At 33.7% G+C, this 19371-nt stretch overlaps 1 protein-coding gene across 1 annotated transcript in view; it reads right to left on the minus strand.

Annotated features, from left to right (window-relative positions):
• URI1 (URI1, prefoldin like chaperone) overlaps nt 1-19371 on the minus strand; it is a 65493-nt gene that overhangs the window by 17579 nt on the left and 28543 nt on the right. The window contains exons 3-4 of the mRNA XM_027516042.1: nt 10733-10811; nt 9552-9687 (exon numbers count right to left, since the gene is read on the minus strand). Of these exons, the coding sequence (XP_027371843.1) occupies nt 9552-9687; nt 10733-10811 (215 nt within the window). The remainder of the gene's footprint in view (nt 1-9551; nt 9688-10732; nt 10812-19371) is intronic.

The raw sequence follows: 19371 nt of genomic DNA on the forward strand, positions 1-19371 counted from the left end.
CAAAAGTATATAGATTTGGTACAGTTATTACTTGTTTAGCTGATGAGACTAGACTGCATGTTATTTCTTCAACAAATATAGCCTAATATTTAAAGTCTTCACTAATTCAGACTCTATAATTTGTCCAGAACTAGCTAAAATCCTTTGTACTAGCAATAAGAGAAGAGACTGAAAGCAAAATTAACAGCGCAAGTTCTAAAGGCTTTAAAATAGTGAGGAAAATCTAAAAGCTCTTAACTTCAGAAGAACCATTTTCACATAAAGATAAATGATACATTATTCACTACACAGGATCAAATACTTAGTTAACAGTTTATGGCATTATATGTATGTGAAAACAGTAAAACTATAAATGTGATAAAAATTATTTGCAAAGCCTAATAAAAGTTACAAACATTCACAAAAGCAATCTTCCTACCTAGCCATATACTCATATGTACTGAACAGAATCAGGTCTGTAAAGACAAGTCTCTTCTGAATCCTTTGTGACTACTCCATTCCAATCTCTTTCCTTTTGTGTGCTGGAATTTTTCAATATTCTTTATTCAGTCTCAATAGGACATGCCCCCTGGTGGAAATGTTCACAAACCTCTGTATAGGATCTCTCCTCAAACCAGCTCAAAGCTCCCAACTTCTGCTTTAACACAGATTGAATTCATGTACTTAGTATTTACTTTTTCCCCATTAAAGTAACAACTAAGAAAAAAACTTTTAAAGGCCTAAGGACAAAGATAATGGGAAAGGAGACAAGGAATATAACAAAGGATATCAACCAGGTTTTGGAAACTGGACACCTGGTAACTGACTTCTGCGCAACAGAAAAAGCTGCAACTGTCACAGTCGTAAAGCTGCAGTTGCAGGACTTGGAGAAGACCCTCTTATGATAGTACTTCTGAAGGAAAAGGTGAACTAAAAGCAAAGACCTGGATTAAAGTGTGCATCCCCCCAAAGTATAGCCAAGTAATCATCCTTCTCGAGTTAGCAAAAGATTTACAGCCTAGAGTGGCTTACAGGAATTATGGGGAGGGGTGAAGAACTAAGAAGAGAACAGGAAATGTCTTGGTGAAACCAGCATACATACTGAACTCTGATACATCCAGCCCAGTTCTCAAACACTAGGGGAAGATTAGAAAATTCTTTCGTAGGAGGATAATTAACTCCAAGACTGCTGATATTCTGTCAATCTCTTAATGAGAAAAGCCAGTCTGGGACTTTTAACTCCTGACAGAAAAGCTGCTACTCAACAAACTGCCCCACACAGTCTCCTAACAGTGCTTAACTCTTTAAGAGTATGAATGGTCAGCTCTTCGCCTGGTCGTCCAGTGGCTAAGACTCCAAGCTCCCAATGCTAGGGGCTCAAGCTTGATTCCAGGTCAGGGAACTAGTTCCACACGCTACAACTAAAGATCCTGCATGCCACAACAAAGACTGAAGATGCTCTGTGATGCAACTAAGAACCGGCACAGCCAAATAAATAAATAAAATTTTTAAAAAAGGTTTTTTTTAAAAAGGAGTATGAATGGTTAGCCAATGATCACCAAATATTTGAAGTCTTCACTACTAATGTGAGAGAAAGTAAAAAATTAACTACGAAAGGAATAAAACCAAAAGCAATGTATGAAGAAAACTTTAAACAAAAAACTCTAAAATCCTAAAACAACACTTTGTATTTATGAAACCAGAATAGTACCTACACCAAAGAAACATACAAAGGACAACAAACATATAAATGAACAAACAAAAAGCAGAGCTCCTGGGAATTAAACTGTATAGGAATTTAAGGAAAAAAACAAAAAAAACAAAAAAACCTCAATCCACAATTCCAAACATAAAATAGAAATAAGATCAAGTAAAAACTGTAACAAAGACAAAGAGATGGACAACAGGAGAGAAATTATCAAAGAAATAATAATAAATATTTCCCAAAACTGTAGGACATGAATTTCCACAATGGAAGTTCCTACCAAACACCTAGCAATGAATTTTAAAAGCTCTATGCAAGGTATATCACAGTAGCACTTCAGATCATTAGGAGTAAGACAGGAACCTAAAATTTCTAAAGGGAAAAAACACAGTCACATACAAAGGAAAGTGATGGCATCAGATTTTTAAATAGCAACACGTAAGACAGAAAGCCTTCAAAACTGTTTCAACTTAGAATTCTAAATAGACGAGTTACAAAAAGCAGGAGTATAAAAAATATTTGCAGACATGCAAAATTTCAAAAAATGTATCTCCCACACACCTTTCTAGAAAATTACTGAAGTGGCTCAGACGGTAAAGAATCTACCTGTAATGCAGGAGACCCAGGTTTGGTCCCTGGGTTGGAAAGATCCCCTGGAGGAGGAAATGGCAACCCATTCTTTCCTGGAGAATTCCAGGGCCAGAGGAGCCTGGCCAACTCTAGTCCATGGGGTTGCAAAGAGTTGGACATGACTGAGTGACTAACACACACACACCCCCTCCAACAAAATGAGTAAAACTTGAAAGGAGATGCCATGGGAATCAAGAAATAGGAAATAAATAAGAGGCAAAGATATGGTACAGTGATAAAGGAAAAGACTAGGAAAATAGACATTCTTTGAAATTCAAGATGGGAGCAAGTACAAATCAAAGCAAGACTATGAAGGACTCTAGTACAGAGGTCTCCAAGAATAAAGGTGTTTGGCTGAATTAACAATAGATACATAACTTTATGCAACAAACAAAAATAAACAGTAAACTTCAAATGAAAGGTTGTTCAAAAATGGAAATGGAATTACAGTTAAGCATGAATGCTGATTAAACAAAAGTTGTAATAAAAAATATTAAAAAGATTGAGGGACAGGGAGAAGAACATGTAAATGAATTAAATGTTATCCTTCAATTATAGGTAGGCAACTGATACTATATAAAACTGGAAAAAAGAATCAAGAAAATAGAATATGCAAAGTACTTGGGAAGTGTACATAAAAAGGACAAGCAAAAGATGAGCTTAAACACTAGATGAAATATCTCTATGGAATGAGGACTAGAAGCAGAGAGGTACACAGAAGGATGCTACTTTTTCATTATTTTAAGGTGCATGATGTTTTAAAGCTATCTACATTTATTATGTAGATAAAACCAAAAGTCAAAAGTTTATACTTCGTAACAAAATACCAATGCATTTAAGATATACCTCACTGAAGATACTAAAGGATACACAAACTGCCTCATAAGATAAATCACAAAAGTTTCTTACCAGCGTGTTATCTGCAATACATACTCCACATACACTTGTTTTTTCAAATGCCCAATTTTCATCGTTCATCAGAAAATCTAAAAGCATACAGTAAAAAGGAAAACACAGTCCATTCAAAAGAACAAAATAAATCTCCAGAAACTCCCTGAAGAAACACAGGCATCAGATATACTAGAACAAGACTTTAAAACAACTGCCTGTGTATATGCTCAAACAGCTAAAGAGAAATACAAATAACTAAAGTAAATTTTAAAAACAATACATGAAGAAAGTGAGAACAACCACAAAGTGATAGAAATTATAAAAAGGAACCAAACTCTGGAGTTGAAAAATATAATAATTAAATTCAAAAATTCACTATAGCATCAACAACATATTTGAACAAGCCGAAGAAAATCAGGATCAGTGAACTCAAAGATTAGACATTTGAAATCATCAAGTCTAATGAATAGAAAGAAAAAGAATGAAGAAAGTGAACTGAGCCTAAGGGATTCATGGGACATATCAAATAGATTAATATGTACATTAAGGAAGTCTCAAGAACAAGAAGAGACAGTGGCAAAGGGATTATATTTCTGAATATAATCATTCAGAAATATAATTATTTCTGAAGAAATAATGGGTGCCAAACAAATTCTAAATTTGCCCAAAGATCAACAAATCAACAAATCTAAAAAGCTCAACTAATTCCAGGTAGAATAAACCCAGAGACCCACATCAAGATACATAATCAAACTTCTGAAAGACAGAGAATCTTCAAAACAGCAAAGAAAAAGAAAATCATCACAAGAGATCTTCATAACAATATAAGCAGAATTCTCAATAGAAACTGTGGAAGTCAGAATTCCAGTAGGCTTAAAATGCTGAGAGAAAACACTCTCAATTGAGATTACCACATTCATCAAAACTGTCCTTCACATATGAAGGGTAAATTAAGACATTTCCAAATGAACAAAAGCTGAAGGAGTTCCTTATTGTTATGCCTGCCCTACAGGAAAAACTTCAGGGAACTCTTCAGTTGAAATGAAAGGCCACTGGGCAGTAACTAGAAGCTATATGCCTCTGGGAAAGGCGAACACTGGCAAAAATTACAAACAGTATAACTGCCATTATGGTTTGTAACTCCACTTTTTATTTGCTGCAGGATGTAAAAGAGAAGTGCATTAAAAAATCATCATAAATCTGTTAATAGGTACACAATATAAAGGTATGATTTGTGACACTGATAATAGAGGAGGAACAGAGCTATACAGAAAAGTTTTTCCAAGTTAGAAAGTGAAAGTGAAAGTCGCTCAGTCATGTCTGACTCTTTGCAACCCCATACTATACAGTCCATGGAATTCTCCAGGCCAGAATACTGGAGTGCATAAGCCCTTCCATTCTCCAGGGGATCTTCCCCACCCAGGGATCAAACCCAGGTCTCCCACATTGTAGGTGGATTCTTTACCAGCTGAGCCACCAAGGAAGCCCAAAGTGAAAGTGCAAGTTGCTCAGCCATGTCTGACTTTGCAACCCCATGGACTATGCAGCCCATGGAATTCTCTAGGCCAGAATATTGGAGGATTGAAGTTAAGTTGGAACCAATTCAAAATACATTGTTACAACTTTACAATGTTGTAAGTAATCTCCGTAGTAACTACAAACAAAATACTTATAAACCATTAACAAAGGAAATGAGAAAGGGGATCAAAACACATTACCACAAAGAAAAAAACCCAACTAAACACAGAGGAAGGCAATAATGAAGGAAATGAGATATGTAAAAGCTGTACAAAAGACATATCAAAAAATAATAAAATGGCAATACTCTATAAAGTTACTGTAAATGTAAATGTATTAAACTACAATATAGAGTAGGAAGGCACAGATTAGGAGAATGGACAGGCACATGAAAAGATGCTCATCATCACTAATTATTAGCGAAATGCAAATCAAAGCCACAATGAAGTACCACCCTCATACCAGTCAGAATGGCCATCATCAAAAAGTCTACAAACAACAAATGCTGGAGGGGATGTGGAGAAAAAGAAAGCCTTCTACACTGTTGGTGGGAACTCAAAACTGATGCAGCCACTATGGAAAACAGTACAGAGGTTCCTCAAAAAATCTAAAACCAGAGTTGCCATATGATCCAGCAACCCCACTCCTGGACATACATCTAAGACAAAACTGTAACTGGGGAAAAATACCCCTAAATTCATAGCAGCACTATTTATAATAGCTAGACATGGAAACAATCTAAATGTCAACGGGCAGATAAATGGATAAAAGTGCATGAATATACAATGGAATATTACTCAGCTATAAAAAGAATGAAATAATGCCATTTGCAACAACATGGATGGACTAAGAGATCATTATACTTAAGTAAGCAAAGAAAAAAAGAGAATGACAAATACCACACACTATCACTTATTGTGGAATCGAAACTAAGACACACATGCATATAGCTATGAAATACAAACAGACTCACAGATATAGAGAACAGACTTGTGGTTGCCAAGGGAGAGGGGAAGTGGGGAAGGAATGACTGGGAGCTTGGGATTAGCAAATGCAAACTACTATATACTCAATGGATAAACAACAAGGTCCTATTGTAGAGCACATGGACCTATATTCAATATCCTGTGATAAACCATAATGGAAAAGAACATATGTATGTATAACCGAATCATTTTGCTGTATAATAAAAATTAAAACTTATAAATCAACTATACATCATAAAACTTAAAAAATATACGATTATAAAAAATACACACAACCTAACAACAGAGCCTCAAATATATGAAGCAAAAAATGACACAGTTCAAGTGGTTCTACAATAAGAATTAGAGATGTCAACAGAGGACGATAAAGGACAAATGAACCAAAAAGGAGACTGATAAGGAAAGAGGACCTTAATAATACTATAGAACAAATAGACCTAACAGATATATTCAGAATATTCACCCAACAGGAACAGAGTACCCATTCTTCTAAGGGAAACACAACATTCTCTAAGAAAGACCACATGATAGGTCACAAAACAAGTCTTAAACCTTTTCACAAGATTGGAAAAAATACTTTGTATGGTTTCAATCCAATGAAATGAAACTAGAAACCAACAACAGAAGGCAAAATGGAAAATTAACAAACACAAGGAAATTTAACAAAACAATGAACACGTCAAAGTAGAAATTATAAAGGAAACTAAAAAATACCTTGAGATAAACAAAAATGAAGACACAACAGATCAAAATTTACAGGATGCAGAGAAACCAATGCTAAGAGATTTATACCTATAAACACCTACGTTAAAAAAAATCTCAAATCATAACCTTATATGTTTAAGAAACTTGAAAAAGTATAATAAACCATATCCAAACCTACCAGAAGGAAGGAATAACAAAGATTAAAGTAAAAATAAAACAGAGACAAGAAAAACAACAGAAAACAATCAACAAAATTAAAAGTTGGTTCTTTGAGAAGACCAACAAAATGGATAAGCCTTTACCTAGACTGGCAAAGAAAAAAGAGAAAGAAGACTCAAATGACTAAAACCATAAATAAAAACAGAGATGCCTTTATACACTCACATATACAATCTGAAATGAAATATGCAGTAAACCTGCAGAAGAAGAAAACAAACCTGAATCTTAAATAAGAAGTGTATTAATTAAAAAATTAAAATGGAGATAAATACTACTTATTTTACAGAAATAGGAATATAAAAGAATAATAGTTAAATGCCAACAAACGTGATAAGCTAGATGGACAAATTCCTGGAAACATATAGACTACTTAAACTGAAACAAGAAGAAACACAAAATCTGTATAGACCTAGAACAAGTAAGACTTAATAAATAATCCAAAACTTTCTAATAATAAAAAGCCCAGAACAGATAGCTTCACAGATGCATTCTATCAAACATTTAAAGAAGAATTAACACCAATTCTTAAGCTCTTTTGAAGCAGTGCAGAGGAAGGAATACCATCTATGAGGCCAGCCAGCCAGACACCAAAAGAGAACAAGTATGTCTCAACAGCAAACAAAATTTACGGTCACATAAAAACCTGTACAAAAAGGTATATAGCAACTCCATTTGTAACTGCCAAAAATGGAAGCAAACCCAAGCGTCTTTCAATGGATAAACAGAAAACCTGTGGTACGTGAATGTAATGGAACACTACTCAGCAATCAAGTAGTGTTTATACCACTACTTCATACACAGAACAAACTGGATGAGGCGTTATGGTGAGTCAAAGTCAGTTTCAGAAGGTCATCTAGTGTGTGATTCCACTGATACGGCATTCTGGAAAAGGTGATAGAGACAGATCAGGGGTAGAGATAGTATATGACCACAAAAAGGAAAACACAAGAGAGTTTTCAGTGTGGTCCTGTGTCCTGACTGACTATGGTATACCCTGTATCCTATTCTGCTTCCTGATTGCACTGCTAGTTAAACAAATCTTTAATTACAATTAGTTGTAACTAATAGAACAGTATACCAAATAAAAGCTGCTCATATTCATGTTAAATGACAAAATGCCAGACGTGAGCAAAAGGGTAGGGCACTGAGCTTGCCATCTTTCTCTTAGAAATCATCTTCCTCTGAGTTACTGCCTCTGAATCCTCTTACTGTTGTTGTGTTAAACCCATTTTGTCCTTTATTTTTTACTACTTTTTAAACATTCAATGACCTCCCTTCATCTTCCCCCATTACCCTGTTGACCCTGAGGTAAGTATGTTTAACCTGTTGTATTTCTTCTGCCTTAAGAAAAATAAAGTATCTTTTCTTAATAAATGTTAAGTACAATAATATGCCTAAATAATTTCTTCAGTTATTATAAATTACTATAAAACTGTGAAGAAAACAACTATTTAGAATTCATTTACCAAAACAGATTCTCAAACATAATTTTATATATATATTCCAAAAAATATTTTAGATAAATATTGATCCCAAAAGTCATTGCTTTGGTCACTTTCTAAAACTGTATTTAACACTAGAAAGTGATTTACCAAACAATATTTTGCTATTCTAGAGCTCTCATCTATTAAAAGTGTTCTTTCATTAATATAAGTCAAAATGATCCTGAAGATTTCTTTGCTGAAACATCCAAATGAAAATCAAAGTGAACAAATTTCAAAAAATGAACTGATTTCATATCAGCAGTTTTCCCAGTAAATACAGCAAGCCTTCACCATTATGAAAGACCTTTAAAGAATTATACCCATTCTCTTGGCTCTAATATACATGACTTACTTTAATGTGGTAATGCCAAAACAATTATCATTGCCAGGAATTATACACAGGCCAAACAATACAATTGTGATTAGTGTCACAAAAGATCAAAATATATATCAATTATAAACTTATAGGTTTTGACTTGCAATTAGAGTCTCCAAACATAGATTCCAGAATTTCACTGAGTAAATGAGTTCTCCAACTAGTACCCACTCATATATAAATGAAATAATTTCAGCTTTAGAAAACTCAGCTATTTTCTATCTACATGACCTCATTTAAACAGAAGGAGCCTCAAAAATTTGTTTTCAGAGACACATTTAAGTAGAAGAGTAAAAAGCAGGTATGGGTGATATTATGCTATCAATTTAAGTATGCTATTACAGAAATAAAAACATGTATTAGATATTAAACAGACCTAATATTAAAATGCAACCAAGTTAGAACCCAAGTGAATCAATCCAACTAAAAAATGTATGTATGGATATATATAAACCAACAAACACTATCTAAAGAAAACTAGAATGACCTCAATGAAATGAGGCAGAAACCTCAAACCATTTAAGTTTAAGAGTGATGTTGTAGATAGCATTTCTCCACACCTGGCCTTTTCTTCTGTAAAATGGAAACATGAGTTCTTCCAAACCAAAACACATGTTTAAGAATTGTTTCTACTTTGCAAATAGGTATTTATCCTAGTCCAATAAGTAGGAAGCAAATTCCTGTGTGTTCTCGTATTCTGGGGAAAAATAAAGTCTTGAAAAACAACTAAAGCAAACCAATTATAAAATGTAAAATGACCCCAATTCTTATATCTATCCTACTGCTATCTACAAAACCATGTGTGATGACTTTTACACCTGGTAATTTCTAAAAACACGCTAATATGGGTGACATTTCCAACCCAGATGTTCCATTCTCCAGTCCACATTTTCAAATGCTGGATCTGCTCAAACTATCTCCAATTCAACAGAATCACAAATAGCCTGGATATTTCTCACACTTATCTAATACTGTTAATAACAAACAGTCCACCAGCCTGGCACTTTGTGAACCAATAAATATCCAGCAAAGAAACATCATTTATAATTAGTACATACGTTCTTTCCGGTGCTCAACTAAGCCAACAGCCTGCTTTGCTGAACATTTTGCAAACCAATTGTCCCCAAGTAAAACAGTGACTTCATTAGTATGCACGAGTTTTCCTGGCATGAAGGCAAAGGGGCCAAATGGTACCTATTGTTCAAAAAAAAGAGAGAAGGTTAAAAAAAATTAAAAACACTAAAAACTACGTTTTATGAAACAGCATTAAAAGCTGTGTGTGGAGGTCTTTTTTAAAAAATCTCCTCACTAAGAAAAATAAAGTGTCAACTTCATGGACATTTAACATTATAATTTCACTAGGAAAACCTTAGAAAAAATTTAGGTTAATTTATCAACATTAAAACAACAAAAGAAATGAGCATATTTACAAAAATAGCTTTCAGAGAAATAAGCGTTGCTTCCAAACATATTTATTTTTTGCTCAGTCATAAATCTAAATGAAAGCAAACTAGAAATAAAGTATTAATAAAGACTAACTTTGATTTTTTTAAACTGAAAATTATTTCTGAGAAAATACTGTCTTTGGGGGGGCAAAACAGGAATTAACAAAGAGCTTTCAAAGGTTTACAAAATTTATGAAATATTTGAGCTGGTATAATAAAGAACAATATATTTTCAAAATATCTGGTCTAAATTAAGAACACAGTCTTCATGAAAAAGAATATTCATGCAAAGAAAGAATCTAATTCAGGGCTCACAAATAGACTAATATGTTGATATGAAGATCTGAATATTAAAAAAAAAAATTATCAGCACCTTTATATATATATAAAATCCATGTTCTGTGATTTAATTCTCCAAGATATATAACATTATGGTCTACTGCTGCTCTGGTTAACAGGAAATGACTACATGCCATATTTCTGTTGTAATTAGTTTGCTAACAAAGTAAATTTGCATACCAAATACGTCAAATTTTATGTTAACATTTATGCCATTTATGGCATCATAACATAATTTTAAATCTAAAAAAGGAAAAGAATACCAACTATTACCACAATTAGTACATTATTATAAAGTAAAACAGAAACCTTTACTATGAGCTATCTCTGATCTAGTCCAGGGAGTCAACTTGTAAATCAATACATATAAAGCAAAGAAACACCTTTTTACTTTACATAGTTAACACCTTTACAAGAAACAATATTCTACTTTAAAAGAAACACATCAAACATACCATGATATTATAAGACAACTTATCAGGCAAAGTACTGAGTCTTTCTTGAAGAGCATTATAGTCATTATCTACCTTCTTCCTGTTGACAAAAAAAATACCAAATACTATATTAATACCCAAATTAATGGTTCCTCAAGTAGGCTACATATCATAAGCTAATCAAACACCTAATTTCAGCAATTTAAAGTGTTTTTTTTTTTAATTTTAAAATCGTGTTTCTACAAAATTTAGCAACAGCATTATTCCACCATACACTTATCAAAGAATTAAGACTCTGAGCTTTTAGATGTAGAACACACATATCTTGAGAATTATTGTTCCCTAAAGTAGAGGATCATCTGAACTAAAGAAAATTTGGAAATTAAGGGAGACAGTGAGATTGGAGGGAAATGGGCTCAAGATGAAGGAAGAAGAGAGCTGAGAAAAGCTTTTGAGAGAATAAACAACTGGTTGTGAAACAGAAATCATCAACACAAAATATGAGCAGATGCTTCAGTCTGTCCTCCTCAGAAAACGTTGGGTTGAAAAATCTGGAGTCATCAACTCTTCAGTTATTCATACTAATGTTATTGAGGTGAGAGAGAATCAATCAGGAGCTAGAAGAAATTAGGTAGAGGTACTATAAAAAGTATTTCCTTTGGGCGTTTCAATTCCATGTTATATCTAAACAGAGCTACCTGATAACTAATTTCAGACCACCAAAAGATATAAATCTGTAGGAGCAGAAATGGTGATGTTTCCCACACTGTGAACCATACTCAGTTCTCACAGCTGCTGGAACTGAATAGCCCTACACTGAACTTGTGTCAAACCTTCTGTGAATATGTGGTTTCCAAAGGGTTCCCTGCTAGGCTGCAGGCTGCAAGCAAAACCAGAGCACTGAAATTTTTTACAGCAGAGGGATGGTTTTCTCAATTTAAAAAAAATAACAAAAACAAAAACTCACCAATTCAGCAAGTAATTTAAAAGCACATGTAGAAATTATCAAATTAAAATTAGGATAAATTGCAGTATAGATAATCACTCTCCAGGTAATAAAAATGACTGTTCATGGAATTGGTTTCAGTTTACTCCTTAGCTCCCCTACAGCAACAAACATAATTAATAAAAATCATCTTATTTAGTCTTAAAAATATCAAGGAATTTCACATATTTTAATTCATTGTAAAAATATTCCTGCAGTACATGTCACATCAATATTTTCCTCTTTACAAAAGAGAAAGCAGAAGAAAAATGGAAAAAAAACACACATTTAAGAGAAATTAGATCCACTCTATTAAGGAGAGGTAGCAATGACCTTAACCTAGGTCTTCTGACCAGTATTCTATCAAGCCAGCCTTTTCATTTTCTAATGTTCAAGTGTTTTTTTAAAAACTTTCCTCTCAAATCCCTTTATATAAATAAACATAAAATGTCTTTATTTGTTTAAGGCAAAAGTCATCTTTCTGGATATTTTATATGAATAAAATGGTAGGAAATTTCAGGAACAGACCTATATACCAGAAAGAACATGGCTTCGAAGTCAGACCAGAGGATCAATCCCAGCTCCACCATTTAACAAATTAATCATAGATTTAGTATCTTCAATGGTAAAAAATTTAAAGAATACCTATCTCACAGATTCAAAGAGGACTAAAATAAATGGTTTAACACCTTGTCCAGCACTGAACACCTAAATACATTGAGCCTTCAATGACCCTTTTCCCATGAAGTATCTAAAATTTGAAAGAAAGACTGTACTACCCACTAAGATAATTCCACTGTGTACAATTCATTCAATTTGATACAAATAACACAACTTACTTAAAGACAGTTTAACTAAACCTAACAATTCAGGAAGCTTCTACAAACAGGATTCCTGTGAGCAATAAATGGGACAGTTTGGAAGAACTGAAGTGACACAATGCCTGAACACTGTGAACTCATTAAATCTATAAATACTAGCAGTTTTACATAAGTAATTTGGCAAATGCTTAGATGACTAATGTCAGTTGCTAAGTTGTGTCCAACTCTTTGCAACCGCACCATGCTGCTCTGTCCAATGGGATTTCCCAGGCAAGAATACTGAAGTGGGTGGCCATTGCCTTCTCCAGGGGATCTTCCCCATCCAGGGATCAAATCCAGGTCTCTTGCACTGCAGGCAGATTCTTTACCATCTGAGCCATCAGGGAAGCCCTAAATGTTCCTATTAATTGTTAAAAAACTAATATTAAAGTTAGCATTCAATATGTACTATTTTGGTAAATACACCTGAAAAGGGGGGCAGATTTCTAACAAAACATCTCTTATATATTAAAAGAACAGAAGATTCAATCAAAGACACTATGAGAGGTCAATGTCAGTATTCCAAAGCATATTCAGTTTTAAACTAAATCAATAATTCTCTCTAGAAGAAAAAAACTGTGGCCATATTGGAGAACAGTTTAAGATCAGAGTGTTATTTCTAAATTTTGAATTGTTTTCTAAAAATACACGAAGACAACCAAAAAAAAAAAAAAAGACTAAATTTATGCCAACCAAAAAAAAAAAAAAAATACACAAAGAAAGGAGAAGAGAATTTAAAAAACAGCTCATGCAGAAATCCTTTTTGAAGGGAGGCAAGTAGAGTCAAGCAGTGCCACTGGAAGAAACTATGGCTTGAAGAACTCTCTCCCTGAAATTCCCACTAGAGGAAATATTCAGGATCAAGTGCTTGGTCAAACAGTTATCTCCAAATAGTCCCTCCTCTAATACTCTGGGCTTAAAAAAAATCCCATAAAAGATCACAAAGCCTATACAGCAGAAAACACAAAATGACTCTAAGAACTAATGTGTTATGGAAGGTATCTTTGTTTGTACCAAAATCTGAATAGACTTTTTTCTTTTTCTATTTTACCACTCAGAAATATAGAACTAAATTTTTGGAGACTGTAAAATATGTAGTCAAAGAAGCCAACTGCTTAAAATAACTTTTTTTCAGATGAAAATAAAACCCAGATGTAGTTAGGATAAATCTCTCAAGCCTACTTATTTATTCCGTTACTAGATAAGACTTCCTTGTTTGGTTTCACCATATCTGATCCTTACAGATTAGGTTCAACCTTCAATTCTTAATTTAAAAGAATTACCCAATAGTAAGATTTAATTTGCACCAAACATTCTCATGCAATGTTACTTACAGAAAATAAGAACTAAAGCACTGTGATATGGCACAGAAGAAACTTTCATAATCTTCTTTTTAAATCTTGCTAATCATATGCTATAAGCCTTCTGAGACACACCTAAGGTTTTTATTAAAGAGCAGCAGCAAAAAAGGACATAACTGCAAACTAGCCTTAACCTTAAGGATGAAGATCAGGACAGATCTCATGAGAAATATCTTACTTTCATAAGGCTGTAAAAACTATGAGAGAGCAAGTTAAATGACATGTACGCTCAAGTATTTACAGGTAAAGTATGCAGATGTCCACAATTTTCTTTGAAACACATCATAAAAAAATGGACTAAGGGTTAAGGTATGGATAGCTATGTGATCAAGTTTCATCTATATAATTCTTTCAATTTTTCTGTATGTTTGAAGATTTTCATAATAGAATATTAAAAAGGAGATGGGAGAAATATCAAAGAAACTCTTTAACCCTCTTCTTAAATGCATGGTAAAAAAAGAAAAGCTTTGTAAAGCAAAAGAAAAAAGTTCTACATCCCATGTTTGAGGCAAGTGAGTAAAGACTCCAATTTCCAGCTTTCAATAGTAAAAACAGAAAATAAAACGATTCACTGAAACAAAATTTGTTCATTTTTCTCCTTAAAGTATGAAGTTGTAATAGGCAGAAAGTATTGACATTAAGCCCATTTAAAAAAAAAAAAAACTCCTATCATTCTCTTTACCTACTATCCTAAACAAAAAGGAGAAAACATCAAGAGATGGATGCTTAAAGGGAAAAGAAGGAAAGGGCTTTACATTAATGCTAATATCTAGGTTGATCTGGGGTAGAGTTAATTCTTTTTTTGTTTGTTAATTTGAGAAATTATAAAACCCAAAGATTTTGGAATATATATACAATTTTCTTTAGAAATGACTCTTAGTCCATCATACCCACTCTGGAATGTCCTATTAAGGATCCAAGAAACCTTTGTTTCAATTCAATTCACCATTTATTGAGCGCCTGCTCTGCAACCAAGCATTATGCCATACACTGCAGGGATCATCACTCAAATATAACACGTCTTTTTTCCTTTTTTTTTTTTGCAATGCTTCTCCGTTAAAGATCTGCTGGCTTGATGGATGCCTGGGTTTTTAACCTCAAAAATTAAGAAAACAGAGGAATGCTGAATTCAGGCATGGTAAAGAGAGAAATTTTCTCATTTCTAAAGAATGGAATGACTGAGTTTTTTAGAAGTATTCTCTTAAACAGCATAAACAAATTATCAAGGTTATATTAAGCAATAAAAACATTCTTGAAAGAAGGATCTACATTGTTGTGCCTTCTGTAATTGATGGAAAATACACTTTTAACCATTTAAAAGTATCTGTACTAAATCAACAGCATTTTTTTAAATGGTAATGGGAAAACAAATTACTAGTAAGATAAATGACATCTACTACAAAATTCAGGCAATATGGTCACATATTCCTTTATTTCAACTCATACCTAGGAGACATATCAGACAATGTTGATGAAATAATCCATGTTCTTTATATTTTATGAGTCCATGATAAAACTTTATTTTTAGAAATAGAAAGATGAACCTAAATATAAAAACTTAGTAATTTTTCAGAAGTTTAATGAAACAAAATTATCTAAAAAAAGACAGATGCATCTAACATTGCATGGCTGCAACTGCTTAGTCGCTCAGTCGTGTCTGACTCTTTGCAACGCCATGGACTGCAGCCTGCCAGGCTCCTCTGTCCATGAGGATTCTCCAGGCAAGAATCCTGGAGTGGGTTGCCATGCCCTCCTTTAGGGGATCGTCCCAACTCAGAGTTTGAACCCAGGTCTCCTGCATTACAGGCAGATTCTTTACCATCTGAGCCACCAGGGAAGTCTTAACATTCTACTGCTGCTGCTAAGTCACTTCAGTTGTGTCCAACTCTGTGCGACCCCATAGACAACAGCCCACCAGGCTCCCCCCGTCCCTGGGATTCTCCAGGCAAGAACACTGGAGTGGGTTGCCATTTTCTTCTCCAATGCGTGAAAGTGAAAAGTGAAAGTGAAGTCACTCAGTCGTGTCCGACTGCTAGCAACCCCATGGACTGCAGCCCACCAGGCTCCTCCATCCATGGGATTTTCCAGGCAAAAGTACTGGAGTGGGGTGCCATCGCCTTCTCCCAAAATTTCTTCAATTTAAGTTTTCGGCAATGAGACAAGAGAGTACAATGAATATACACAGCAAAGGTGGGACAGGGGAATTTGTTTGTGCCCCATACCAATAACCATGCATGTGTAACTTTAGATTTGTCAGTTAACCATAGGTGCCTGTTTCTTTATCAGCCTTCTTTTGCTCTATGAATAAAATGAGATATGAATTCAACATAAGAAAGTTTAAACGTTACAAAAATACATTACTCTAAGTAAGAAAGAAATACCCTCAAAGTGCCCAACTGCTTTAGGTTATGAGTTAAGAGGTAATTTTTATTTTATTTTCTAAATTTTCTACAACTGATATATATTTCTATAACAAATCAAAAGGAACTTTTAAGAAAAGATGACTTTAGATATGTTAAATTTATAACTGACTTAAGCTTTGAATATCTGCATCAGTTTCTACTTAGTCTAACATAATTTGTAAGTTTTGTCATTTCAACTTTTCTTTTCTTTTTTTTTCAACTTGTTTTCTATATTTTATTTCTAAATTGCATTTTAGAAAAAAGTAAACTGTTGTATGTTGTTTTCTTAGAACAGTGACTCATAACTCTTTATGGCTACTGACACCTATGAAAGACTGATAAAACCTCTATATCCTTTCCTCATAAAAAGGCCCTGCATTTTGCATCAATTTCAATAGAAGCCCACTCATAAATCCCTTGAGGTTACTATTTGTTTCAAGAGGTCTTATATGAGTTAAAAAAAAAAAAAACAGCAATCCTGGCCTTGAACCCAGCAAATACTTAAAATTCTCAAAATTATTTTTAACTAGTTCAATTTAAATTTTTTTTAAAAAATGGGAAAACTGTCAGCAATTTGGTCAAGAGTTCAAAATAAATAAGTAAAAACATTAAATTGTACAGAAGCTGAATTTTTTTTTACAGCTTACATTTTCCTTAATCACACACTGATACCAACACCTCCTTCTGTCTTCAGTACATTAGAATTTAGACTTTTGTATCTCAAAAACAAAGGCTTCCCAGGTGGCCCTAGTGGTGAAGAATCTGCCTGCCAATGCAGGAGAAGCAAGCCACAGGGGTTTGATCCCTGGGTCAGGAAGATCCCCTGGAGTAGGAAATGGAAACCCACTCCAGTATCCTTGCCTGGAAAATCCCATGGGCAGAGGAGCCTAGTGGGCCACAGTCCATGGGGCTGCAGACAGTCGGATACGACTGAGCGACTAACCAAGTACACATATCTCAAGACAGAGCGTGAACTCATGAGTGAGCCACCTCTCAGTCAAGCAGTACTGCTGCAATATTTAACCTTCATCCTCACACAGTACTCTGTGCTTACAAGTTTTATTGCAGACTGCTCTCATTGTATAAAAAATAAGCAAAACTGAATGGAAAATGAAAAAACTCAGAATGCAAAGAAATGTGTTCAAACCTAATACAGTTAACATAAAGATGAAAAATCATGAGGTAGCCAAATCAAATTGAAATGTAGCCTCAATCAGATATACCAAAATACTCACTGGACTTAAGATGATTCTGAGAAATTGTGAACCAAATACAGTATATGGACACTGGAAACACATCATCAAAGACTATGTTCTAAATGATGAGATGTCATTAGGGATTCTTTTCATAATACTTTATAATACTCTCTGGGAGGAAAAAAATTCCCCTATAACATATAATTTTGCCTTTTATTTTCAGAAATGCTTTAAGTATCAAACTAGTGTGGTTTTTCCAAAAAAAGGCATAAAGCCTAGGCAGGGGACTCCTAGAAGTAACAAATTGCAATTACAGTTTACAAATCATTAACTCTTTTAAAAGAAAAAAGCCTTACCCATTTACAATTTGACATTTGTGACATAAACACACATATAGAATTAAGAAGCTGAAAGAAACAAAGTAAAATGTTTTCAAGAGAGGGAGAGAATTTAGCTTCTTCTCAGAATTATGAGAAAATGTACCTTTATTCTTTTCTCATTTCAACCTTTTTATAAATGTTTTCATTTTATATACAGAATAAAAAATTTAATACAGATTTTGTTTCTTAAAAAATCATTCTTAAAACATTCAACTTGAATATTTTTGGGGGGCAATCTTAATTTGCTTTGAAACATCACACAAGAATTTCAAAACTTACTTATTAACATCCCAAACCATGTATTAACACATGACATCAGAAAAAATATAATAATAATTTTAAAAACTAGTATTTTTTGGTCCAGTTCCCCTTGAAAAATTACAAATGTCATGTCTGCTTTACAATCCCCCTCTCAAAGTTCAAAAGCTTCAGAATTTTTATCTCCAAATTTATTTTTTCTAAAATCAAACATCTGAGCAATATAAAATAGCTTATTTACTGTTTTCATTTAAGTCTGTTTCAGGTAATTTCATAGATAACTTTACTTAATACTTAAAACTCTCTTAAGATAATTTGCAGTAAACAAGACTTTTTTTTAACAATTCACATGCATATAACTTATGACTACAAACAATGCCTAAGATACAGATGATTTCTATGTGCCAGGCATCACATACCATATTTCATTTAATTCTCACAAATCAACACAAGTAATGAGACTTCTTTTTTCTGTGGAATATGTTCAACAGAAGTCATCTATAGTGCACTAAAAATGACCATAAATTTGTTGTCAATCCACTCACCAATAAATGGAATCTATTTCCCCTCCCTCTGAATCTGGTCTAGTTTTATGAGTTCCTTTGACCAACAGAATGTGACTTGGCAGCTTCCATTCTTGCTGCCCTTGTAGCATCATATAAAGTAAGCCAGATAAAAAGAGCCCATGGACAGTGAGGCCCAGCATCACACACGAGCCATCAGACTTACGGGTGAGGCCATTTTGGGGCTGCAACCACACAAGTGAGCCCAAACAAAATCAGCAGAAAACCACAGAGCTGAGTTCAGTCCAATACGCACAACCAAAGAACATTATACAGGCAAATGGTTGTTGTCAGTACACTTGGAGTACTTTTATTAAAGAATAATAAAAAATGGATACAATAGCTTAATAAGGATGTATTTTGAGTTGTAGAAGTCATACTCTGTCCTGTGGTCATTATTTTTAAAAAAATAATACCAAAAAGTATTTGGTAACTAAAAATTAGACATCTGACACACAATGTAGTTCATAGGAACAAAATTAAGTAGTTCACTATTGATTAAAAACAATCTCAAAAGTATAGTACTATATAGTGTGATGAACAGTGTACAGTTTGCACTTTAATCAGAGTGGGAGTATAATATATATAAACATGTGGAAGAATATACACATGCATGTACACACATGCATGCATACATACATACAGACATACAAAT

Source organism: Bos indicus x Bos taurus, chromosome 18 (assembly GCF_003369695.1).
Source record: "Bos indicus x Bos taurus breed Angus x Brahman F1 hybrid chromosome 18, Bos_hybrid_MaternalHap_v2.0, whole genome shotgun sequence".
NCBI lineage: Eukaryota > Metazoa > Chordata > Mammalia > Artiodactyla > Bovidae > Bos > Bos indicus x Bos taurus.